We start from the raw sequence: 27138 nt of genomic DNA, 5'->3' as shown, positions 1-27138 counted from the left end.
CAGCTCTCACTGTATTTTTCCATACTGGGCACGTCGTTCCAACCAGAGCCGGAAGAGACACCAGCTGCATGGATGCGTAGATGTAATTTGGGCTATTATGTTGATCCATTTTTGTCCAACCTAGCTGGTTGGACCGAAAGTAATCCGCAAATACCCGCGTACCCCAGGGAGGGCACTTTCGATGCGGGCTATTTGGGTTCCGCACATCGCATGATTAATGAGGGCATAGGAGATCCTGGATGAGACCTATCTTACATGAATGAAAGCTATAAATCGTGGTATGACGTGAAAAAGGTGTGGGGTGAACTGAAGAAACTCTCCTTATGTGTGTGAAGTTTGGTTTTACGCCATCTGCGCTCAGCCTTTCTGCATTCTCTCTTTTGGGTCCGTGCTGCTACAGTGATGATATCAGCGGTACTTGTTTCCAAAACAAGCATGGACCCTGTGTCCCAATTATCTTTCCCATTCCAGTTCGTATCAGAAGCAGAAAGAACAAGGAGTTTAGGTCAGATACTGTGAATACATCCAACCTGCAGTATGTTAGAAGTAACTCACAGTCTTTGAAACAAAGTGCACAGGTTATTAAGTTAGCTCTACTAAATATCAGATCTCTTACAAATAAGTCTTATATAATTAATGATTTAATTAAACTCACAGGCTTGATTTCATGCTTTTAACAGAGACATTAAACTCATATAGTGCTGATATTGTGTTAACTGAGATGGCTCCACCAAACTTTAACTTTTTAAACGTTTCACGCACCGGCAAGAAAGGCGGAAGTGTAGCAATGCTGTTTAATGATACTTTCCAATGCAAGCAGTTACCACTTGGTGATTTCACATCTTTTGAATATTTAGATGCGACTTTAAAGGAGCACAAAGAATATTATTAGTAACTGTCTACAGACCTCCAAGGTACAATGCTAATTTTATTGATGACTTCACAGATATGTTATCTTTTATTTCTACTGAATTTGATCATTTTGTTATTGCTGGTGATTTTAACATTCATAGTGATAATCACAAGGATAATTACGCCAAAGAACTCTATGATGTACTTGAATCTTTTGAACTTTCTCAGCATGTGACTGGAAGCACACATTGCCATGGTCACACTTTGGATGTGGTTATCTCAAAGGGTCTTAACATTTCAGCCTCTATTAAGGATGTTGCATTGTGTGATCACTACTGTGTATTTTTTGAAATGTGGACTTCAATCCACAGCAGTGCCAGGCAGGTTAGGTTTAAGAAGAGACAGATAAATAACAGGACAGCTGCACTTTTTGTTACCAAAATGTGCTCTTCACCTTGCCAACCATCTGAATCATGACCTTCCTGTTGTGTCTCTCAATGTATCTGGTGTTGATTATAATTTTCTCATTGATACCGGCGCCACGCTCTCTTCACTCGGACCCAGCTATGAGGGGCCGTTATCATCTAGAATCACTAGCTCTGTGGGTATTACAGGACAGCCCTTCTCATCTCCGTATACGCCCCCACTTCAGGTTGTATGCGACGCAGTGCGATTTACTCATTCTTTCGTGTTCATGCCAGATTGTCCCTTTAACCTTATGGGGCGGGATTTAATGAGTAAACTTGGTCTATCCCTGTCCATTTCTGGTTCGCGCATGACTGTGTCCACGGGAGATTTCAATCGCGATCTCAACATCGCCAATAAATCCTTTAAATCACCTGTGTCTGCTCTGCTGTCTGTCTCACACGCCACAGAGGTTCCTGAGCCTCTGCGTTCTATACCACACACTGTTTGGGCTGCACATAAGGATGATGTTGGCAGGGTTGATTGTAAACCATATGAGGCTACTCTAAAAAGCCTCACTCCTGTTTAAGTTATACAATACCCTTTGCCCGAGCACAAACTGTGTGGTATAGACTCTATTCTACAGAAACTTCTTTCTCTAGGTGTGGTCGTCCCATGTCAAAGTGCGTATAACACACCGATTAACCCAGTCCCCAAGCCGGACGGTTCTTGGCGATTCACTCAAGATTTTCGGCGCCTTAATGACGCCATCGTGCCTATTGCCCCAATTGTGCCTGATGTCTCTTCGATATTGACCTCCATTCCGTGTCAACACGCATTTTTTACTGTTTTAGACGTTAGTTCTGCTTTTTTCAGCATTCCTGTTGAACCTGACACCCAGCCGATTTTCGCTTTTACTCATCGCCAACGCCAATACACGTGGTCTCGTTTGCCGCAAGGTTTCTGCGACTCGCCTGCGGCGTTCGCCGCGTTGCTCCGAGACCTCATTTCTGACCTTTCCCTCCCCGGGGGTGCTGTGCTCCTGCAGTATGCAGATGACCTTCTGATTTCGGCCCCTGACAGCTCCACGTGCACTGAGGCATCTAAACTGGTCCTCATGCGCTTGGCTACCCTGGGCTTCAAGGTTTCACTAAAGAAACTGCAGTTCTGCCTACCCCGGGTCCAATATCTGGGTCATGAACTATCTCAAGGTCAACGCCTCCTCTCCGCTGACCGAGTGTCATGCATCACGCAGCTTCCCAAGCCCGCCACCAAGCAGGCTATGATGTCTTTCCTCGGCCTCATCAATTACTGCAGACAGTGGATTCCTGACTGCTCCGCGCATGACAAAACACTGCGTGCCTCCTTCACTCACGAACAGGCCATGACTCATCGCCTCACATGGACTCTGCTCTACTGTCCTCACTGCAGTCTGCACCAGCCTTGGGCCTGCCCAACTACGCTCTGCCATTTCACCTGTGGGTGTCGGAGTCGGGGGGCACTGCTGCTGCGGTTCTGGCTCAGCCCCACGGGGGAGGTTTGCGCCCTTGCGCATATTATTCTAAAACATTGGACGTTGCGGCCCGAGGCCTTCCGTCCTGTCTCCGAGCGGTCGCGGCGTGCGCACTAATGGTACAGGATGCTGAAAAAATCGTCCTAGGTCATGACTTGACCTTACACACCTCTCATCAGGTCTGTCAGCTCCTAAATAACTGTTCTACACAGCACTTGTCTGCTCAGCGGCGTGCAGGCTATGAAAACATTTTGTTGAACACCGAAAACCTCACTGTGCGTCCGCACTCCTCACTAGATACTGTCTCTTCCGCTTTAATGCGTTTACTTCTGTTACCACACGACGCCTCCAGTCCCACTCTAGACGTGCATGACTGCGAGACCCGTCTGGCCGGTGAAACTTCTATTCGTGTCTTCCACCCCGTTGCCTTCTGGCCTTGCATTTTATGTTGATGGATCATGTTCCAAGCCATCATCGGATGGCTCAAGACCAAGATGTCACTATATACACGGACAGCCGTTACGCTTTTGCCGTAGTTCATGATTTTGGGGGAATCTGGCATCAACGCGGTTTCGTTACTACTGATAACAAACCCATTTCCCATGCGTCGCTTATCGAGGACCTGATCAGGGCGAGCTTCCTGCCCTCCCGACTGGCCGTTGTTAAAGTTCGCGCTCACCAGCGTAGTAGCGACCCTGACTCTGTTGGTAACAATACCGCCGACTCTGCCGCAAAACGCTGAGCTCTTCATGGCCCCACTAGCCCTTTTATGAATTCGGCTTCCTTCTCCTGTGCTGCACTCACGGTTGACTTACTTCCTGGTCTTGATCTTGACTGTATTCAGGCCACCGCCTCGGACTCTGATATCAAGCATTGGCTGTCATCGGGCTACGATCCAGCCGTCAAACCGCTGCGCGACGCCCGGGGCAGGCTGTGCCCGCCCGCACATTGTGTTCTGTTCCTCGTTCCCGATTTTCATGGTATTTCGCATCGGGAACGAAGAGGGGTAAAGCATGACATGTCCGAATTGTTTTGCATTCACAATTTGAACTCTGCCGTTGATCGCATATTAGACCGTTGTCTTACATGTGCACAGAATAACCCAAAACTGGCCGGACCGCACCAAGTTCTTCCTAAACCGGAAACACCTTTTCAAGAATGGCAAATCGATTTCACACACATGACGACTGTAGGGCCGTACAAATATTTACTGGTCTTAGTAGATAAATTTTTGGTTGGACAGAGGCATTCCCATGCAATAAAGAAAATGCAAATACAGTTGAGACAAAACTATGCCAAGAAATCACACCGCGTTACGGTGTCCCCTTAGGAATAGACTCCGACAAAGGCACACCGGTCACCTCCAAAGTCACACAGATGCTCGCGAAGCACCTGAGCATAGACTGGGCTTTCCACATCCCCTATCACCCTCAATCCTCGGGTATGGTCGAAAGGGTTAATCGGACTATAAAAGGGCGGTTACGAAAAGCCATGCAGACGCAGAACACTACCAATTGGGTGAAGGTGCTGCAGATGGCGCGCACAGACACTCTGGGTGGTCTGTCGCCGTATGAAATTGTCATGGGACGTCCGTTCCCCCTCCCATGGCGTCAGAAATCGGCTCTGGGGGGAACGGCGGACTTGGATGTGCGTCGCAGCGAGTACGCCGCAGGGTTGTTAACTGTTCTGAATGAATACTGGGAGAGGGTCAACCAAACTATCACAGACCCTCCCAAGGTCCCAACCCATGCTTTTAAGCCGGGTGATCAGGTATTGGTCAAGAAATTTGAGAGAAAGGGTTTTTCAGACTCCCCTTTCTCTGAACCCACTACTGTACTCGCTGTCACACGCACGGGGGTATTAACTGATCTTTTTCCACAGTGGATTCATGCCTCCAGATGTCAGTCAGCCCCGCAGTGATGTATATACATGTTAGACGTCTAAATATTTTTGTTTCCTATCTCTAACCTGTCCTGTGTTACAGAAGTATGTTGCAGCTAATATTAATCTTGTGCCTGGTGGAACGTGCTGGCGGATCCCCCATGGATAACGTTTTCTGGCAGTATGCTAACTGGACAGCCAAGCAGTACACCAATGACTCCTGCTACGTGTGTCACCTGATGCCCTCCAGTGTGAACAAGCACTCCATGACTACGGCCCCTCAGGATCTCTCTGCTACTCTGCAGGCTGTAGCACACACCTGTCTGTCTCCTGACTGTTTGAATGTTACTCATTATGATTACCCTCACATTAATTATTCTCTTTCTCTATCACAGGATTTTTGTTCTAAAACTCGCAACACTACAGATCTTACTACATGTTTGCAGTACATTCTTAAATATGTCCTTACTAACTCCTTACTAACTCCTTACTAACTCCTTACTAACTCCTTATTAACTACTTACTCCTTATTTTGCCATGGCTGTCCCCATTATCTGTATGGTTTTGCTCTTGTTGTGTTTGGGCCCTTGGTTTTTTTTTTCAGATGCCTCATGGAAAGGGTCTACGCGCTGGCCTCTGCGATGCGACCCCCGCGGCCCGTATACCAGCCTCTCATCTCCAGCACCAACCATATGTATGTGTGTTCTCACGCACCACTGTGACTCGCCCTGTTATGCCTCACCAGTTGGTGAGGCATAAAAGAGGGGAATGAAAGGGTTAACTCTGCTCTAACTCTGCTCTAAACAGACTTTGCAGCAAGCATAGCTACTGTCCTTGGCAGTTTGCACAAACAACTTGCTCCTCTTATCGGGACAACATTCTGTCCAGAACCATTTGTTCTCTTTCGTAGGTAAGATTATCGTACACAGAGCAGAAGCCCCCCTCCTTTGGGCAGTTCCGGTGGTCCGTGAGTGTCAGCTTAGCATTTCATGACTGTTAGACAACTTATTTGGGTCCACCATGTTTGCTTGTACGCAACAGGGCAGGACGTGTTTGTATAAAAGAAGAAGTCCCCTTCTTTCTTTGTGCAGAAGACTTAATAAACTCTTTGATTGATTAAGAGAGTCGTTCTGTCTTCCTGCACCGAGCGCTCCCGCTGCAACTGAGGCTTTCCACAGGACAGGTGATCCACTCTCTGGTTCCTCTTCATGAACGGACCAAAAACGGCCGGTCCTTTCACATACATATATAAATACACACACACACACACACACACACACACTCACACTCATACTCTTACACACACACACTCACACAAACACACTCACACATACACACACTCACACACATACACTCACACACACATACATATATAAATACACACACACACACACACACACACACACACACACACACACACACACACACACACACTCATACTCTTACACACACACACACACACACACACACACACACACACACTCACACTCATACTCTTACACACACACACTCACACAAACACACTCACACATACACACACTCACACACTCACACACATACACTCACACACACACACTCACACTCATACATATACACACACACAATCACACACACACACACACATACATATATAAATATACACACACTCACACACACTCATACTCTTACACACACACACTCACACAAACACACTCACACATACACACACTCACACACTCACACACATACACTCACACACACATACATATATAAATATACACACACTCACACACACTCACACTCATACACACACACTCACACTCATACATGTAACCCTTTCACCACTCAGCTCGCTATAAGATACCACCTTTCGTAGGTTCTCTTCAATTTGTAATCTCACTGTGGTGAAAAAGACATTCCAATGTATATGAACTGTGTCTAGGAGTTTAACTGATTCTAAAGAGGTTTCCCATGGTAAACAAATATAGTGTACAACAAAAAACAATATCCACACAATAATGTACTTTTTAGAAATTTATATTAATGAAATGCCAAACATAACACAAACTCCCCAGTCAAAAATAAATTAACTTCGGCCTTTTTGTATAGTTTTAAAGTTTTTTTAGAGTGCACTCTTAGTATTGTATGAAAACTCACTCCTAAGTTTGGTGGCGCGCGTTGGAGCTCATATCCCTTAATGAAAACAGTAACACTACCGGTCTGAAGTACTTTCCTCGTCGTCACGAACTCAGAAGATGCACAACACCGAATTCCAACTCCCCTGGCTCTCGTCCCACGATGCAGATAGTTGGCTGGATCCGCGTGTCGCACTTTAAATCCCGTTCGGCTCTTCCTAAGGCGAAATCCTCACGGTCGGCAGCAGCGCTAGCTCTAGCTTAGCTTAGCTCCTCGACTTGGTCCTCAAAACTCGTTCAAACTCACTCCTCTACCGTGCAGGTCGGCCACGATCTCCTCCCGCGATCATTTGGAGTAAGGAACGAGGATCCAAGCCGGACAAACTCAGCAGCAAGCACTTTTATAACGTTTTCTGGGCTCAAACGATCTCCGTGCCTGTCCACCCGAACACACACCAGTCCGCGCTTTTTTTTTTTTTTCCCCGAACTCACTTCTCGCGTTATTTTACTTTCCCTCACGAACTCACATTTCGCGAGCACACTTGAAATCATGACAAATACCTGGGTGTTAACTTATAAACAATCATGAAATAATTAAGTGAATTTACTATTTTTAACTCGTTTTTTTTCTTTCTGTAGAACGATGAAATTATCTATTTATTTATAACAAAATGAAATACACCCAATGCCTCACCGCATAATAAAATGAAATGCATTTTTTCAACAAATAAAGTATCCTGATTGCACAAAACTCAGGTTATTACACTCTCCCCCCACCAAAAAAGGCATGCCCTCATGACTTGGCATATAATCCAATAAACTTAACCCAACTAGGTCGCAAAAGGGGAACTAATCCACTTGTACAAACACGAAACATATTTCACGGTAGGGTAAGTAACACTAGGAGTACCCGGTGTATCGTAAGTCAGTCTCGAGGGGGCTTTCCTAGGTCGGTTAGATTGTCTTGTCTTGTCAATGCGCAAGCCATCTTGAGAGTCAGGGTCAGGGTTCAAGTCCAAAATCATAGTGTTTGGAAAGTCCGGCTGTGGGTCACTGGTCCCTTGCAAGTCAGTGTGCTCAGCTATGTCAGGTTGAGTCTCGTCATTGTCAGCATCCTGTCCCTCTCGAGCAGCTGGATCTTCAGACTGAATATCCAAATCCAAACTGAATGGTTCTGATGCCTCCTTGTCTCCTCTTGTATTTTGTGTCATGAATGGTATGTCACACCAGACTCCGAATTCTTCATCTTCTGAATCTGTGTATTCCTCTTCGTTATTGCCTTGTACTGGCATGTTGAGGTTGAGGATGGTTTCGTTGTTGTCTTTCCTGGTATTGTTTCTCTTTCTCCTTGTTCTTTTTCTTTCTGGAGCAAGCCTTGAGCTTTGCACTGAATCCAAACACACTTTATGACCCAGAGGCAAAATGTGATTACGATGCAGGGTTTTGATGGGTCCACTTCCATCTTCTGGTTTCAGCCGAAACACAGGTAGGTTTGACATTTGGCTTTCTACAACATAAGGCGTTGAGCTCCAGCGATCTGCTAGCTTATGTTTTCCTTGTAATCCGAGATTGCGTATTAGGACTCTGTCTCCAGGTAACAATTGTGAGAATTTGATTTTCTTGTCGTATCTCTGTTTGTTTCCTTTATTTTGTTTTGCAACAGCAGCCTCAGCAAGTTCGTAAGCCGTTTTTAACTCTTTCCTTATGTCTGTGATGTATCGGAGATAAGTGTCTTGGCTTGTATCATCACTGGATGTTCCAAAACACAAATCCACCGGCATCCTTGCTTCACGCCCAAACATAAGGTAGTAAGGCGAGAATCCAGTGGCTTCATTTGGTGTGCAATTGTAAGCATGGACCAAATGTGAAATGTGTTGACTCCATTTTCTTTTCTTGTCAGGCTCTAGGGTCCCAAGCATATCTAACAATGTCCTATTAAATCTCTCAGGTTGGGGATCCCCTTGTGGATGATATGGGGTCGTTCTTGATTTGTCTACACCAAGGGTACTCAGCAACTCATGTATGAGACGACTCTCAAAATCTCTTCCCTGATCACTGTGCATGCGTTTTGGCAATCCGTAATGGACGAAATACTTCTCAAGCAGGACTTTAGCTACAGTAGAAGCTTTCTGATCTCTTGTTGGGAAGGCCTGCGCATAGCGGGTGTAATGATCGGTAATGACCAGGACATTTTCTGTGTTGTTGGAGTCTGGTTCAATGGATAAGAAATCCATACATACAAGGTCCAAAGGGCCATGACTTTGCATGTGGAACAATGATGCAACTTTCTTTGGAAGTGTCTTTCTCGTTATGCACCGAGCACAGAGTTTGCAGTGTCCTTCGACGTCGGATTTCATTTTAGGCCAATAGAACCTTTCTTTAATGAGTCCATAGGTCTTGTCAATGCCGAGATGACCAGAATCATCATGGAGTGACTGCAGCACCCTTTTCCTAAATTTTTCCGGCAACACTAACTGTGAACGGCGCGCTCGGCCAGGTGGAACAGTGATTCGGTACATGACATCCTGTTGAAATTTTAGTCGGTCCCACTCTCTCCGTAGTAGTGAGCCAGCAGAACTTTTTGACTTAGCGTGATTTGTGTCTCCTTGCTTGAGAGCTTTCCATATTTCACCGATTGTGGGATCCTCTTGTTGAGCCTTCGAGATCTCAGAGGGGCTCAAAATAGGCATTTCCTTGACACTGAGTGTAGACAGGTTGCAGTAGGCCTTGGGTATGGCTTGCATGGAAAGGCCTAAATGATCAACTGCTTTGTTAGGACAAGTATCTGTCTTGATCACGGTAGACACTTGACACATAGCTCTCACACCATCTGCGGAAATGTCAGTCCATGGCTGTTCAACAGTTTTGTCAGGATGCGGTCGCCTTGACAAAGCGTCGGCATCAATATTTTGAGTACCGGCTCTGTACTTGAGACTGAAGTCATATGTTGACAAGGCTGCGAGCCAACGGTGACCCGTTGCGTCTAGTTTGGCTGACGTCAAGACGTACGTCAAAGGGTTGCTATCTGTTCGGACTTCAAACTTTGCACCGTACAGATAGTCGTGCAGCTTGTCGACTACGGCCCACTTCAAGGCAAGGTATTCCAACTTGTGAGCCGGATAGTGACGTTCCGATGGGGTTAGACTGCGACTTACAAATGCAACTGGTCTTAGTCCTTCACCTTGATCCTGATATAAAACACCCCCTAGTCCCTCTCTGCTAGCATCAACATGTAGCACATAGGGTAACTGCGGGTTAGCAAAGGCTAGTACTGGAGCGTTTACAAGTCGGTGCTTTAACTCTTCAAAAGCTGTTTGGCAATGGTCATCCCACCTTGAACCAAAGGGCTCAGACGGATTGAAATAGGGTTGCTCCTGATTATTCCTGAACCTTTTTCCATGAGGGGGGTAGCCAGACAAAAGTTGGTTCAGCGGGAAAGCAACCTTAGAATAATCTTTGACAAAGCGTCTGTAATACCCGCAGAATCCAAGAAATGATCGTAGGGTGGTTACAGTTGTTGGTCGGGGCCAGGAAGTGACTGCCTCCGTTTTCTTTGGATCTGTAGACACTCCTTTCTGGGAAACAATGTGTCCGACGTAAGACACTGATGGCTGGCAAAACTGGCATTTGTCTAAGGACAGCTTAAGGCCTTCCTCTTTTAGGCGGTTGAGCACTTTTAATAGTCTTTGCTCGTGCTGTTCAAGTGTAGCGCCAAACACTATGAGGTCATCCAAATAGACCAAAACTTCCAGCAAGTTCATGTCTCCGACTGTTTTTTCCATGATACGCTGAAATGTTGCAGGAGCGCCTGACACCCCTTGTGGCATCCTTTCGAACTGGTAGAAGCCAAGTGGGCAGATAAAAGCGGTCTTTTCTTTGTCTGCTTCACTCATGGGCACTTGGTAATAACCACTTCGCAGATCTAAAACGCTGAACCATTTGCTTCCATTAAGACAGGTAAGTGCATCTTCAATTTTGGGTACTGTGTACTGATCAGGAATAGTACGCTTGTTTAGTGTCCTATAGTCCACACACATCCTAATCTTGCCAGTTTTCTTTTTCACCACCACAATAGGTGAGGCATAAGGACTGCGCGATTCTGTAATGATGCCAGCACCTTTCAACTGCAATAGATGCTCTCTGAGTGCTTCTAAGTCAGCAGGTGGTAAGCGACGGGACCTTTCTCGAAATGGCTTGTCATCGTTTATTTTGATTGTATGCATTGTGCTTTTACTACAGCCTACATCAAACTCATGAGTAGAGAAAACTTCACTGTGTTCCATCATTTTAGTCACTAGTCTTTCTTTCCATTTCTCGGGAACAGGTGATGTTCCAAAGTCAAAAGATGATGAGGTTAGTTTCTTTGAAGACTTGAGATCGATCTCTTTACTGGTGGCCGATATTGACAGCACATCAACAGGGAAGAGGTGGGCAATTGGCATACCTCTGGTAAGTGAGATCTCTTTTGTCGAATTGTTCCTAACCAGGACAGTGATTTTTCTGGAACTTACAACAGCGGCTGACTGCAGTTCGGGTCTCACTAAAAGCTGATCTGGAAACCTTGATTCCCCTGTAAGATCATCAGGTGAGTCCACCAAAATGGCTTGAGTGTTTGGAATCCCTTGAAATTTTGGCACACCTTTGACCCTTGCTACACCACCTGCAGGATGGATATGTTTCGCTGCCATGACATTTCCCCCATCACGGTCCTTGTAGCTTTTTAGAAGTCTTCTCACAGTGGGAGTGTTTGTGCCAACAAGCATAGATGCATTGTCTTTCACAACTGGATCGGGACAGACTAGCACAAGTGCATCAATGGTCTCAGTCACACCTACATCAGCTTCCCTGAACTCCAGCTTTAGTGACAAATAGCCATCGTACGGATAATCAGCGGGACTGAGGCCCCATATCTGCAGAACACTGATAGGCGTTAATGGCAGATGAGTCAGGTATCTGTCGTAGAAGGATCTATAGAGCAGAGTGACTTGAGAACCAGTGTCAAGAATAGCTTTAGTGTAAATGCCTTCAATCTGTACTGGTACAGCAGAACTAGGGCCAACTAAGCCTTGGGGAATAGTGTCTTCCACTTCTTTCTCTGTTTTGATGCTCTTGGAACGTGTCTTTACCAGCGGGACCCCAGGCCGTTCCACTACTGGGCCCCGTGGTAGTTTCCCAATTTCTTTGTCAGTTTGATAAGACGTTTGTTGACTCTTAGGAGATTTTCTGGGCTATTACAATCTCGCATGTAGTGACCATCTTCTCCACACTTGTAGCAAAATACGCCAAGAGGAATCTCTGAATTAGTCTTTGGCCTTTGTGCCAATGAACTCCCTTTGTACTTGCTTTTATTTGCACGTTCATAGTTTGTACTCTTTATTTCAGGTTGTACTGCAGCTGTGGCGACGCTCACAACTTTTAGACTGCTCATTTCAGCTTTCATTTCCTTGAGTTCCCTTTTGAGTCGTTCCACCTCAGGGTCAGTTTTGACTTCAGGTGAGGACGTGGTGACAGAAGTGACTACTTTTGACATTACGGCACTTTTAGTGTCATTTCTGCCCTGCAGCATATCTTCTTCTTCTCTGACTTCTTTCAAGAGTTCACTGAAGGTTAGAGGTTCTCTTAGCTTGTGTGTCATCCGTATGCGCATTGCAGTCATATCATGTGGTAGAGCGCCTCGTACAACTTGTTCAGTACGGAGTCGATTCATGTCAGATAACTGCAAGCCTCCCTTCCGGAACACACAATGCAGCAGTTTGTCTAGTCGTAACAGGTATGTTGACAGTTTCTCTCCCTCAATTTGAAATGTGCTTCTGAACTTGACTAGGAGATCAGCTGAACTTTCAGTAGTTCCAAATGCTGTTTCCAGTGCCTGCATATAATCATTTGATGTGGCGTTGGGATTTTGCGCTCTTGAGAATCTTATTATGTCGGCGGCTGGGCCTCTCAGACTCTCAACTATCCTTTGTTTCTTTACGCTGTCTCCACATTGCCATTCCTCCAGCATGTGTGTAGTTTGCTCTGCCCAAGCGTCATACTCATCTTCGCCACTAGGGGTTGGTCTGACTCCAGAAAACATCCGCAGCTTCCTGTAGCTTTGAGTGTCAGCTGGCGCAGCATTGCATTTGTCCACAAGAGAGCTAATAGCATTGACAAGAGCAGCATTTACATCTAGCGAGGGAGGGTTTAATAGTCCTTTAACATCAGCGATGCTTTTGCCTTCACTTTTAAGAAATGACAGCAGCTTGGCTTGAAATTGTTCAAATTCTGTGACCGCAGGAAGTACATGAATAGGCCAGGGACCAACTTCGCCAGGAATGCCGATAGCATTTGGTAAAGTCTGTCCAGTCACTGTAGCAGAGGTCTGAACAAGTACAAAGTCAGTTTTAGTGTTTGTGTCGAAACATTTCTCTACTATTCTGGTCTTTCCTATAGCCTTGACTGTGTTAAGAGCTGCAAGTAGAACATCGTCTGTCACATCAGAAACACCACTCAAAACAATGGCCTTAGCAAAAGATAACTGATGTTTTTCACACCACCTTTCAATCCTTGCTGCATCCATTTTGTTAGCAAAAATCAGAATTTAGCACAGCAACTTAATAACGAAACATTTGCATTCAATCCAAACTGGGTAATCTGTACACAAACAATATTTACACAAAAATAATAATCCCGGACGAGCCCCCAAAAATGTAACCCTTTCACCACTCAGCTCGCTATAAGATACCACCTTTCGTAGGTTCTCTTCAATTTGTAATCTCACTGTGGTGAAAAAGACATTCCAATGTATATGAACTGTGTCTAGGAGTTTAACTGATTCTAAAGAGGTTTCCCATGGTAAACAAATATAGTGTACAACAAAAAACAATATCCACACAATAATGTACTTTTTTAGAAATTTATATTAATGAAATGCCAAACATAACACAAACTCCCCAGTCAAAAATAAATTAACTTCGGCCTTTTTGTATAGTTTTAAAGTTTTTTTAGAGTGCACTCTTAGTATTGTATGAAAACTCACTCCTAAGTTTGGTGGCGCGCGTTGGAGCTCATATCCCTTAATGAAAACAGTAACACTACCGGTCTGAAGTACTTTCCTCGTCGTCACGAACTCAGAAGATGCACAACACCGAATTCCAACTCCCCTGGCTCTCGTCCCACGATGCAGATAGTTGGCTGGATCCGCGTGTCGCACTTTAAATCCCGTTCGGCTCTTCCTAAGGCGAAATCCTCACGGTCGGCAGCAGCGCTAGCTCTAGCTTAGCTTAGCTCCTCGACTTGGTCCTCAAAACTCGTTCAAACTCACTCCTCTACCGTGCAGGTCGGCCACGATCTCCTCCCGCGATCATTTGGAGTAAGGAACGAGGATCCAAGCCGGACAAACTCAGCAGCAAGCACTTTTATAACGTTTTCTGGGCTCAAACGATCTCCGTGCCTGTCCACCCGAACACACACCAGTCCGCGCTTTTTTTTTTTTTTCCCCGAACTCACTTCTCGCGTTATTTTACTTTCCCTCACGAACTCACATTTCGCGAGCACACTTGAAATCATGACAAATACCTGGGTGTTAACTTATAAACAATCATGAAATAATTAAGTGAATTTACTATTTTTAACTCGTTTTTTTTCTTTCTGTAGAACGATGAAATTATCTATTTATTTATAACAAAATGAAATACACCCAATGCCTCACCGCATAATAAAATGAAATGCATTTTTTCAACAAATAAAGTATCCTGATTGCACAAAACTCAGGTTATTACATATGTAGACACCCTAAATAGTGAATTCAACTACGTTAAGACATCCATTGCTGGTTCAGTTGGGCATGTGCAGTTTGTATAATCTTCATAGAAAAGCAATGCCAATACACTCTGGAGTAGCTGCTCATGGGCCTAAGGTCACCATGTCCAATGCCAAGCGTGGACTAGAGGGGTATAAAGCCCCCAGCATTGGACTATTAAGCAGTGAAACTGTGTTCTCTGGAGTGAGGAAACTAAATTCAATCACTTTGGGATGAATTTGAGTAATCCAGAACCGACCATCCAACATCTAACTCATGCTCTTGTGGCTAAATGCAATTAAATCCTCACAGCAATGGTCCAACATCTACAGTAAAGCTTTCATGAAGGCGTAGAGGCTGTTACAGCAGCAAAGGAGTCCAAACTCCCAATTTACACCTTGATTTCAGAAGAAACGTTAGATGAACAGGTGTCTGCAAACCTCTTTACACTCCTGATCAGAATCAGAATCAGAATCCTTTATTGATCCCAGAGGGAAATTGCAGTTGTTACAGTTGCAACCATTTATGTAAAAGAATAAACACTTTAATAATTTTTATTATATAATTATTATATATGTATTGTATATATTAATATTATTTAATTATTAATAATAATAATATCTAAAAACAAAGAGAAAGAGAAAAATTGCAATAAGTACACAGGATTTAAGTACTTATGAATATAGTAAAGTGGCAGTGACTGTAATAATAAATATGAATCATCTAGTATAAAGCAGTTCAAATTATTGAGTTTTTGCACACAGTTATTATTATTACACATTACAGATTGATGTCAGTTGGATCATTTTAACTAATGCTAAACCTAACTTGAGTTCAGTTGGCCAAAGTATTTACAGATCCAATGAGGTGCAAGTATTTATGTCCAAAATATCTTCAGTGTGGCAGCTAATGTTTCAATTTTAATTTCAATGTTTCAATTTGTTTCAAAATTAAGAAGGATTAAGTGTCGATCCTGATCTGCTTTCGCTGGTTAAACCTGGACGTTGAAAAGGAAATATGAGCTTAACATGTTATGCTGTTTTTTTACTGAGCATTGTGTCATCAGTCTGACAGAATTAACCTTTTTGTGTACCCGTCCATCGTTGTTCTCTCACCTCACTACAATCGCCAGGATGCATTGTGCAAATATGTCATACAACCAATGGGAATATCCCCCACCAAACTTTGCTATCTGTACTAGCTTGTGGAAAAAAGTTTTCCAAAAGTTCCTTCCACTTTCAAGATACAGCATCAGAACAGGGTTTTTCTAGTCTGCTTTAGAGACAACCATGACACCACTGTAGGTGGTGGATAAATACATTTACAACCGAAGCAGTGAAGCAATGATTAGGTTTTTCATTTTGATCAGAGTGATCTGTTAACTTTTGAATATTTATTTGCTCTGAGTCTAACATTCCTGAGTCTGCTGTATAACTTTGACATGGAAAAACCTCAAGCATATAGTCATTTATGAATGGTCCAAAGTATTTCCCACATGGGGATTGCTGAATAAGTTGGCAGTGAGGTTACTGGCCTCGTTCTAAACACTGTTTGCTTTCAAAGGTTATTTAATCTTTAAGTCAATGTCAACAGAAAGTCCATTTCAAGGAACCCCTCTGAAAATATGCCAGACCTGTTTGTTCATTTATTTATTCAGTTATATAATCGACTTCAGTGTTAATTTTAATGCATTCCACTGTCTTAGTTATGTTCATAGAATAGTGAATAGAGTTCATTTTAGGCCTTGAACGTCTTTAAAAATGTGTCCCAACCTCAGGCAGTCAAATCACATATGAGGTGTTTTTTTACTGAAATGTACAGCATTTTCTGCAACCTTTTTGCAAACCTGTTGCCAATTTTTTGGGACATGTAAAAATGGCATTTAAAAGCCTGTGTCAATTGAATTCAAACTGACACTTTTGGTAACATGACCTACCAAACTGACACTTTTGGTAACATGGCCTACCAAACTGACACCTTTGGTAACATAACCTACCAAACTCACACTTTTGGTAACATAACCTACCAAACTGACACTTTTGGTAACATAGCCTACCAAACTCACACTTTTGGTAACATAACCTACCAACCTGACACTTTTGGTAACATAACCTACCAAACTCACACTTTTGGTAACATAACCTACCAAACTGACACTTTTGGTAACATGACCTACCAAACTCACACTTTTGGTAACAACCTACCAAACTGACACTTTTGGTAACATGACCTACCAAACTGTCACTTTTGGTAACATGACCTACCAAACTCACACTTTTGGTAACATAACCTACCAAACTCACACTTTTGGTAACATAACCTACCAAACTCACACTTTTGGTAACATAACCTACCAAACTGACACTTTTGGTAACATGACCTACCAAACTCACACTTTTGGTAACATGACCTACCAAACTCACACTTTTGGTAACATAACCTACCAAACTCACACTTTTGGTAACATAACCTACCAAACTGACACTTTTGGTAACATGACCTACCAAACTGACACTTTTGGAAACATAACCTACCAAACTGACACTTTTGGTAACATGACCTACCAAACTGACACTTTTGGTAACATAACCTACCAAACTGACACTTTTGGTAACATAACCTACCAAACTGACACTTTTGGTAACATGACCTACCAACTGACACTTTTGGAAACATAACCTACCAAATTGACACTTTTGGTAACATGACCTACCAAACTCACACTTTTGGTAACATAACCTACCAAACTGACACTTTTGGTAACATAACCTACCAAACTCACACTTTTGGTAACATGACCTACCAAACTGACACCTTTGATAATATAACCTACCAAATTGACACTTTTGGTAACATAACCTACCAAACTCACTCTTTTGGTAACATAACCTACCAAACTGACACCTTTGGTAATATAACCTACCAAATTGACACTTTTGGTAACATAATCTACTAAGTGAAATGTTTTAAGACTATTTTCACCAAAAATCACTGGTTGTTACAGGGTTGAACATAGAGATCATATTCCCCTTTAAGGTGACATTAATGCAGTAAAAAACAAGTATAAAAATAGAGCAGAAGAAAAAGTTAAAAAAATTGTTTTAATCAAATGTTGTCATTAAAATCATTGTTTTAAAGTCATTCAAACTAATTGAAGGTTATAAATGTTACCCATTGTTAACCAGGGTTGCAAATTGAGCCTAAAACGAGCAGCATTAAGGAGCGGTTAGCATTACAGGGCGTACATGTTGCATGCTAACTACTAATAACCGTATAATTTCTTCTTAAGGGTTCATAATAATGGCAGGCCTTATCACAGCCATGCTTAAGCATTTTCATTCCAGGTCACAAACACTCTTGTAAAATTTTAGAGGTCTGCTATCTTAAGCATGATTTAATATTTGACTTTTATGTAAGGTAAGTAACCTGCAGCAACATGTTCTATAACCTTAGGCGTTGTAGTAAACACACACTAACATGCCAACACCACGTCAGATACAATATATTGGTTGTAGTCCTTACATTAGCCTACTTTAGAATATTGGACCCTGGACAGATTCAAGGATACTCACAAAGTAAAGAACTAAGCCGCTAGCACCTCCTTTTAATGGAAGTAATGAGAAAGCCTGTGTTTTCAATGGAAAAATGTAGTCTATCCTAACAAAAACCAATATATAATCATAATATACCATAAAAGAGGTGTTAACCGTGAAAAAGGAGGGGGGTCTTTAAAATGAGCTAATTTTCTTTGAAGCATCAATCAAAAAGTAGGCTCCAACTACTCAAACAAAGGCTGAAAACCACAGCTAACATCACACAGTGTGAGTGAGTGCCGCTTCAGGACAGATATGTTACAGCGTTTGATTGGATTCGTTCTAGCATCGTTTTTACTTTGCCTCATACTGATATAGATACACAGTATCAGACTGGTGTAATCTCTACTGTTTTGATCAATAAAATAGTTTTATTATTATTTGCTATGTTTTAGGCACCACCTGGACCCAAGAGATAGTGGACTTGCTATTGCACAATGGAGATGCAAAAGCTTGTATGAGAGCTCCTACTGTTCAGCGCATCCCATTCTTGGAGATCCAAGCTCCTCCGCCTATTCCATCAGGTATGGATTCACTTTACTTACCACCGTACAAATTATAGTGAGGAATCCATGCAAAAAATGTGAAATGCAATGCACATAACGTTACTTTTCTATAGTGACTTGCAGAATACAAGCCAAAATGAGAAACAAACCATTGTTTTTATGTCACTCGAATTCTTTTTGGAAAAATAATGCATGAGGATTATGAGCTACGGCTATGAGGGGTCCAGCCTTCTGGCTACAGGCAGAAACAGCCCAGAACTCCAGCTCAAGTTCGCAGAGTTCTTCCCCCCTCACTCAATCGGTCTCCCCTCATACTACCACCACCATGTTGAAGGCATGGCCTGAACTCACAAATTTCTATTGTTTACATGACCTTTTGAATAATCAGATGCAGAAATCCAATTACAATTGGTTTACTGAGTGCATGTAAACACACTCAATGGAACGTACAGGGAGATGCAGCCTACTTAGGTAATGACAATAGGATGTAGGTGTGCCATGCAGGGTTTTATTAGTGCGCTTGCTAAATTACAATAGGAATCCAAAACTAAGTGGACCAAATATATACAATGTAACAAAAACAACAACCTTAGTTCAGACCTTGAGCCTGACTTTTAGGGTGTAAAACTTTCCACCACTGCTTAATTTATTCCTAACCTTCCTTTGTTCGACCAGCTTGAGTAGCCCTCTCTAAATGATTTAAATGGATAAACATCATCGGATCTCATTCACACCACTGAAGATACTCACACATTCCCTACTGTCTGTCTCTGTTTAGTTGTTAGCTGGAACTAACCAGTGAGAAAAATACTACACAATAGTGGCACTGAGGTCTGGCTGACATCTGTGACATATGATTTTTCTCCACTCGTTTCTCAGGCCTTGAACTTCTCGGTTCCATGAAACCTCCCAGGGTCATCAAGACACACCTGCCCATCCAGCTTGTGCCTGAGGGATTCTGGAAAAATAAATGCAAGGTCAGGATAAACGTTCAAGCTCTGTATGTTTTAGAACTGATATGACAAGAGGGAATTGGGAGAATTCCATTGAAATGGCATAAGGTGTTCCATACCAAGCAAAAATTATGACTTTCCTATACGATCTTTGGTTAATGGTGGCTTTAAAGTCATATTTTGGCAAAAGATAAATGTACACCGTTTTTCTTGACACCAAATGTATTCAGTCATTCCAAACACATTTACTTCTTTAGTTTTGCACGGGAGCTAAAAGTCTAATGTAGTCAGTAGTAATGGAAACGTGTGCCAATTAGCATTGCAGCTTAATCATCATCACACGCATTGACTCAAACCATGTCAGGTTAAGTCATCTCAAATAGATCTAACCATGTGGTTTCTGAGGCCTGATTCCACAGCAGTGATGCTGCTTTTTACATCATCGTTATTTTATGGAAACACACTATTATTGACTTATTGCTCAAAATACAGACTTAATGTATGAAAATAATCACTTTCTATAAATTAGAATATCAAAATGACGTATTTAGTGTATTAACTAATAACTTGGGGAAAAAAACTGACTCTGATTACTTTTCTACAGTGGTGGTGATAGGAACCAGAGGTCACCACGTCCAAGATAAGATAAGATAAGATAATCCTTTATTAGTCCCACAGCGGGGAAATTCACAGTATTACAGCAGCAGCAGTAACAGGAGTAAGGCACTCAGTAATAGAAATGGAAAACAGTATAAACATTATCAACATTATAAATAATAAAAATTAAAGCTAAATCTCTAGACTATTTACAGGAAAATAAGGATAATAATCCATCCATTTTCTAAGCCGCTTCTCCGTCAGGGTCGCGGGGGGGTACTGGAGCCTATCCCAGCGGTCATCGGGCGGAAGGCAGGATACACCCTGGACAGGTCGCCAGTCCATCGCAGGGCAGACAGACACTCACACATTCACACCTAGGGGCAATGTAGCATGTCCAATTGGCCTGACTGCATGTCTTTGGACTGTGGGAGGAAACCGGAGAACCCGGAGGAAACCCACGCAGACACGGGGAGAACATGCAAACTCCACACAGAGAGGATCGCCTGGCCAGGGGATCGAACCCAGGCCCTCCTTCCTGTAAGGCGACAGCGCTACCCACCACGCCACCGTGCCGCCAAGGATAATAATAATAAAATAAAATAAAATAAGAGTTGCATAGAAATCTGTATTGCACTTAGGAACATAGGAACATATTGCAAATGAAGAATGTTCACATTCTGTATGTGTGTGTGTATTGTATGTTTGTATATTGTATGTGTGTATATTTTATGTGTGTGTGTATATTGTGTGTGTGTATATTGTATGTGTGTGTGGTCTACTGGGAGCAGTGCTGGTTGAACAGTCTCACAGCAGCAGGAAGGAAGGACCTGCGATAGCACTCCTTCACACACTTGGGGTGAAGGAGCTGGTCACTGAAGGAACTGCCCAGTGCAGTCTCATGCATGGGGTGGGAGTAGTTTAGCAAGCTAGTCTACAACACAAATATAGCCATTTTATTTATTAACCAAAACCACCAGTGAACAAACTATTATAAAGCAATGTGTCAGACAGGCAGTGTATATCTAACCATTTCATGCTATAGCATTCTGTGAGGGAGTTTTTAGAGGTGGACATCTGGTTCCTATCACCACCACTGTGAACAATCATTTTTTCTACAGCAGAGCATTTGACCACTCTGAGCCATTTTGTTTACAAGTCAGTCATTTAATTATCTAGACCATTCCCCTTTGACCATCACATTTGATGAAGCTTGTTGATAGGTTTGAGGTATTTTGCTGCCAGTCATATAATATCAATACAATATCAATTTGTATTTCGTCTCCTTAATGGCCTCCTAATTCAGAGGATCCAGAGACATTTGAAGGGAAACTGTATGTAAAGTACTGTGATAGACTGGCAACCTGTCCAGGGTGTATCAAGCCTTCTGCCCGATGACAGGATATGCTCCAGAGGGAGAAGTGGCTTAGAAGATGTGTGTTTGTGTGTGATGCTGCGACTTCAGAGGTCCCTAATGAAGGCAACCAGGCTGAGAACATCTTAAAATACCTTATTACAGGACATTCCCATCACGGTTTCCCTCTTCTTGGTTTCTCAGGTCATTTATGTGGCTCGAAACGCCAAAGACAACCTGGTCAGCTACTACCACTTTGACCGCATGAACCTGACTCAGCCAGAACCAGGTCCCTGGGATGAGTACATCCATAAGTTCATGAGGGGAAAATGTAAGAGTGAAAAAAATACATTCTTAAAAAAGATGCTTCTTCAAGAGTTCTTTAATAAAGACAGTAGTTCTATGTGGAACCCTCTGCATCATAAAAGGGTTCATCAGATTGATGGAGAATGTGGTGCGTATGGTTCTATGTAGAACCTTTTTGAACAGGGTTCAATTTAGCACCCAAAAAGGTTCTTCCATTGTTACAAGCTTGACATCGTAACAATAGAACAATGCTTTTGGGTGCTATATAGAACCATACATTCTTTAAAAATATGGTTCTTTAAGGGTTCTTAAAAAAGAAAAGTGATCTATATAGAACCACATAATTAAAGGGTTCTTTGCATCATGAAAGGGTTCTTCAGATTGATGGAGAAAATGCTGTATATGGTTCTGTGTAAAACCTTTTTGAAAAGGGTTTTCAAAAAGGGTTCTTCCATTGTTACAAGCTTGACATTGATCGTGCACTCTTAAAAAGAAGGGTCTTTAAGGGTTCTTTAGTCCTATATAGAACTGTGAACACTCAAAGAACCCTTCGCATTTATTAAAGGGTTCTTTGCTTCATGAAAGTGTTCTTCAGATTGCTGTAGAATGTGTCTGTGGCATGCGCCTGCCCCCCCGGGCCCTGACGATGATGGCTGAGAGAGCCGGCAGAAAGGCTGGGCCCGAGCACTCAGCGGCGACACACCTTGGAGGGGACACCAGGGAGAGAGCCGCGTGTGTGAAGGGGTGGAGCGCAAAGCCCGAGCTCTCCCGGCCGGAGGAGGAGGACGACGCTGGTGCAGGCTACGGGAGGCACGGGAGGAAGAAGCGAGTCCTGAGCTCCACCGCCCGGGCCCAACCCCCTGTCATGCTGTGAGACCGCTACTTTTGACCCAGGTGGCTGTGTTGCTAGCTGAGGGTGGTAACTGGGAGGCGGAGCGGCAAGCCCTTGTTCTCTCTCGGCTCTGGTGTTCACGTGAATGCCTTTAAAAAGAGCTGAGAGGGAACAGAGAGAGAGAAAGAGAGAGAAAGAAATGAGCAGCAGCTGAGGATGGTAGAGCTGAAAAGCTCCACTGAAGAGAAGGACTGAAAAGTCTAGCTGGCTAGCGGAAGCCACTGAACAGTGGCCAGCTTAGTGGTGGTTTGTTGTGTTTGTTTATTTTGTGCGAAAATAAAAGTAATGGCTTTTGCCACCTTGAACTCTGCCTCCAGCGTCCTCCTTGAGCCTGGGGTAGCACATGCCGTGCTACAGTGTTGTATATGGTTCTATGTAGAAACCTTTTGAAAGGGGTTCTTTATAGCACAGAAAAGGGTCCTTCTGTTGTTACTAGTTTGACACCATAACAAATGGTTCTGCGTAGAACCATATACACACATTCTGCATCAACCTGAAGAACCCTTTCATGATGCAAAGGGTTCTTTGAGTGTTCATGGCTCTATATAGAACCACTTTCTTTGCTAAAAATTTGTTGATGAACTATCTTTTTAAAGACAACACATTGTCCATAAATCTGAAAAACATTTCATCATGCAAAGAACAATTCAAATGGTTCTTTGAGTGTTCATATTTCTATATCGAACCACTGTATTTTTTACTAAAGAACCCCTGAGGTATCATCTTTTTAAAGAGTGCACTATCAATAATTTGATGGATCCATTGTTCTTCAAGCTGTATGCATGATTAGTTAATGATTAATTTCCTAAAACTGAGCTGTTCTTTCCTGACCTGTCCTCAGTGAGCTGGGGCTCTTGGTATGACCATGTGAAAGGTTACTGGCAGGAAAGAGAGAAGAGGAATATCCTTTACCTTTTCTTTGAGGACTTGAAGGAGGTACAGTGTGGGTGCATTTAGAGATTCCTTAATCATTGATGCTACATAGCAACTCTGGTTTCTGGGCTGTTAGGCCTTTGATTCATAATTCATGCTTTTTCCAACTCGAGGACCCTCGTCGGGAGGTAGAGCGGATCATGCGCTACATGGACTTGTCGGTAAGTGATGATGTCATTGACAAAATTGTGCAGCTGACGTCTTTCAAAGTCATGAAGGACAATCCGATGGCCAACTACACGTTCCTTCCAAAGGCAGTGTTTGACCACTCCATCTCTGCGTTCATGAGAAAAGGTTTGTAAGTCTTGTTGTAATTCCACTTAACCTGGTTCTTCCAACATTGAAAGCTATCAGACGGGTGACAAGGTAAAGGAAAAACCAACATAAAGTGTCTCAGTAAGGTGTTGGGCCACCATGACCCACCAGAAGAGCTTCAGTGTATGTTGCTATAGATTCTGAAAGTCTCTGGAATCGTGCTGGAAGGAAGGAACACCGTTTATCAGAAACTTATACCCTCAAATGTTTTGATGATGGTGGAGCAAATGCTGGTTCAAAATCTTCAACTAATAGTGACTGCAAAACTGTAAGATACAATTTACCTAACACTTGCATTACATTATCAAAGTGTTAAAAATGAAATTAAAATTATAAAGTAACTGGTTAAACCTTTTCTTTTGTTAACCCAACTTGAGGACACTAGAGTTCACCTAGTTTAAACATCTGAGTTGAGTCTAAAGGCCTTAAATTTATAAGTTCTGCTTCTCAGTATATAATTTGTTTTTCTTGTTTAACTCAATTTCCCCACTGGCTGGAACTCTTCCCATCAAACAATCCCACCAGACATTTTCTCCTCTTGGGTACCTACTTATGGATGCCTATGGCATCGCTCACAATCTCCTGTTGATGTTTTAACCTTGAAGAATAGCATGGTTACATGTGGTGCAACTGTCTAATAATTCATCCCAACATCATAAGATTGTGGGTTTGAAGCCCAGCAAGGCCACAGCTGTCCACATCTGGAAGCTCAAAGGAGAAATTCCTCATAGGACTGTCCAGCTAGTGGGGAAACCAAGTAACAACAAATTCTAAATTGTTTAACTAACTGAGATGCAGGACTTGAAAAGGGAGTTGGTAGAACTTTGTCTAAGAAGTTTGAGTGTGGTGAATTTTGTAATTTTTTACACTGTACTCCTCAAACCATTCAATGACCACTGTTTCAATTGCCCTGTTTGTGGGGGCAAAGACATCTTGAAAAAGACCACAACCATTAGGATAGGAATGTTTCATCATAGGATAATTTGTCCGATCAGAATAATTCTGTATTGATTTGTAGTGCCTTTTCCCTGGGTACAAGACTGGGTACAAGTGGAACCCTGCCTGTAAGGGTCAAGCATTCAGGCCTGTCCTGTTCTCTTGGTGTAGGCTGAACATGCACTCTCCCACTTTGTGAGGATGTAAGGAGGGGTTTATGTACAGCAAACCCTACTATAATATCCCTCTCTGTGTAGATGTGGTCCGACTGTTCTTGCTCAAGCAGTCATTGAACGTGCCTTTGAACGCAATTTCAAACCGTGTTTTCCAAACCTGATGTCTTTCCCACAGAACTGGCAGAATTGAAAGACTAAGCATCTCTAAAGTGACTTAAATCTTCCTCTTACCATCTTCATCCAAGACTGTGGTCAGCTGGGCTTTGTTTATCATTTTTACACATTCCATCGAGCATAAAGGGATGTTGCTGAAATGTATCTTTTTATGATTATGTTTATCCACTCATTTATTCAGGTTATCCTTTCGTTTGTCACCCGTCTGTATGTCTGTAGCATTTGACATTATGAATTATGAGAAAATCAAGCGTACAGATAACTTGATCAGCTTCATGTGGAAGCTTAATTCTGCTTAATGTCTTCGTCTCAGGGGAGGTTGGAGACTGGACGAACCATTTCACTCCAGCTCAATCCCAAATGTTTGATGAGGACTATGCCAGACAAATGGCAGACGTGGACATTCCCTTTCGCACCAGCATATAAGGATTTACTACCATCAAGAACCTGTTGAAGCAGCACCTCAGCAAGCACTGGAGCATATCTGGAACTGTGATCCAAGCAATCATGGACACACTGAGGATACACACAATAGATATTTGATTGATCTTTAAAACCAACCAGTGATTGCTGGGTGGAGGTTAAGTTGTTCTTTATATCAATAACAAAATGTATCTACAAGCCAATAAGCTAATATTAGCTTTTAGACCCACCACCCACTTTATTAGAAACCTTTAACATGTAGCTCCACCTTGCTGGTGCACAGTTAGGGCGTTTTTCCACTTCATATTCAAAAACAAGACCCAAAAGAGAACCTATGTAACTTATGGTTTCAATTGTCCCCTGTAATGATAACCACAAGTAACCACCTAAAGTCTTTTAGGTCATTTTATGCAACTCTAAAGCTTCCTCAGTGGCTAATTAGCTACTTTACTTGCTTGTTAGCTTAGCTTATGGGTGAGTATGCAGTTACACCATGCCAAGTGCAAGTTTCCCAACTAGCTTATGTTGGCTTAGATCAGTGGTTCCCACTTCTGGTCCTGGAGGACCCCCTGCCGTGCACTTTTTAGTGTTTGCCCTGCTTCCAACACACCTGATCCAACTAATCAGTTAATCAGCAAGCCTTTCCTGAATTGAAATGGGTGTGGAAGGAGAACTCACTTGAGTACCATTAGGTCCTGTTGACAGCTGTCTCGAGCTGGTACCAAAAAACATTAAACTGGAACCCTTGGTAGTTGACCAGTGGACAGTGGAGAAAGCAAAGCTCCACTTTTCTGGTGCCAAAGGTTCTGGTCCTGTGTACTATGTGGAAACATGCCCTTAGAGACTTTAGCCAAGGGGTGCCCAATCCTGGCCCTGGAAATCTGCCACCCGAGTCAGGTGTATCTGATCCAACACACCTGGCTCTAATATTTAGATTCCCCTGAAGGCCGTCATTACCTGGATCAGGTGTCCTAAAATCTGCAGAGTGGTAGAACACCAGGACCAGGATTGAGCACCTCTGCTGTAGCCCATCTGCTAATGCACAATTTGTGTTATCCATCCAACTCTAGCCCTTCATCACATGTCAATTTCTGACCTCAGAGCTTTAAACACCTGGTGATTAACTGATTAATTGAATCAGGTGTTTTTTGGCAAAGAAATCCCTCAACTGTGCTGGTGTCTGGCCATCTAGATCTGATGACCTCTGGGGTAGAAGGAGTAGATGGGTGTGATGCAGTGAGGTGAAAGATCTACGGTATGTTCTTCTTCTTCTTTCGGCTGCCCTTTAGGGGTCACCACAGCGGATCATCTGCCTCCATCTTGCCCTATCTACTGTCTCCTCTACTTTTACACCAACCATCTCCATGTCCACCTTCACTACATCCATAAACCTTCTCTGAGGTCTACCTCTTCTCCTTCTATCCGGCAGCTCCAT

General features: G+C 43.0%; 2 protein-coding genes across 2 annotated transcripts in view; both read left to right on the top strand.

Moving 5' to 3' along the window:
- The window catches only part of LOC108416094 (butyrophilin subfamily 3 member A2-like), a 534853-nt gene that overhangs the window by 347430 nt on the left and 160285 nt on the right, over positions 1-27138 (top strand). The gene's annotated exons all lie outside the window — the stretch shown is intronic.
- LOC108411008 (sulfotransferase 1C1-like) lies at positions 13925-27088 on the top strand. The gene is made up of 7 exons (XM_037541219.1): positions 13925-13998; positions 18508-18662; positions 19524-19621; positions 21753-21879; positions 23588-23682; positions 23793-23973; positions 25594-27088. Exons 1-7 carry the CDS (start codon positions 13925-13927, stop codon positions 25704-25706), a joined length of 843 nt encoding a protein of 280 aa, XP_037397116.1. The 3' UTR covers positions 25707-27088.

This window comes from Pygocentrus nattereri, chromosome 9, assembly GCF_015220715.1.
Source record: "Pygocentrus nattereri isolate fPygNat1 chromosome 9, fPygNat1.pri, whole genome shotgun sequence".
Classification (NCBI taxonomy): Eukaryota; Metazoa; Chordata; class Actinopteri; order Characiformes; family Serrasalmidae; genus Pygocentrus; species Pygocentrus nattereri.
This window is presented reverse-complemented; position numbering and strand designations above follow the sequence as displayed.

What these genes read in the sequence shown, in the direction of transcription:
- LOC108411008 (XM_037541219.1), top strand. Translation starts at nt 13,925, where the DNA reads ATGCAGATAGTTGGCTGGATCCGCGTGTCGCACTTTAAATCCCGTTCG. An exon ending in CCTAAGGCGAAATCCTCACG is followed by an intron (nt 13,999 to 18,507) that starts GTCGGCAGCAGC and finishes TCAATAAAATAG; the next exon opens with TTTTATTATTATTTGCTATG. An exon ending in TCTTTGAGGACTTGAAGGAG is followed by an intron (nt 23,683 to 23,792) that starts GTACAGTGTGGG and finishes TTCCAACTCGAG; the next exon opens with GACCCTCGTCGGGAGGTAGA.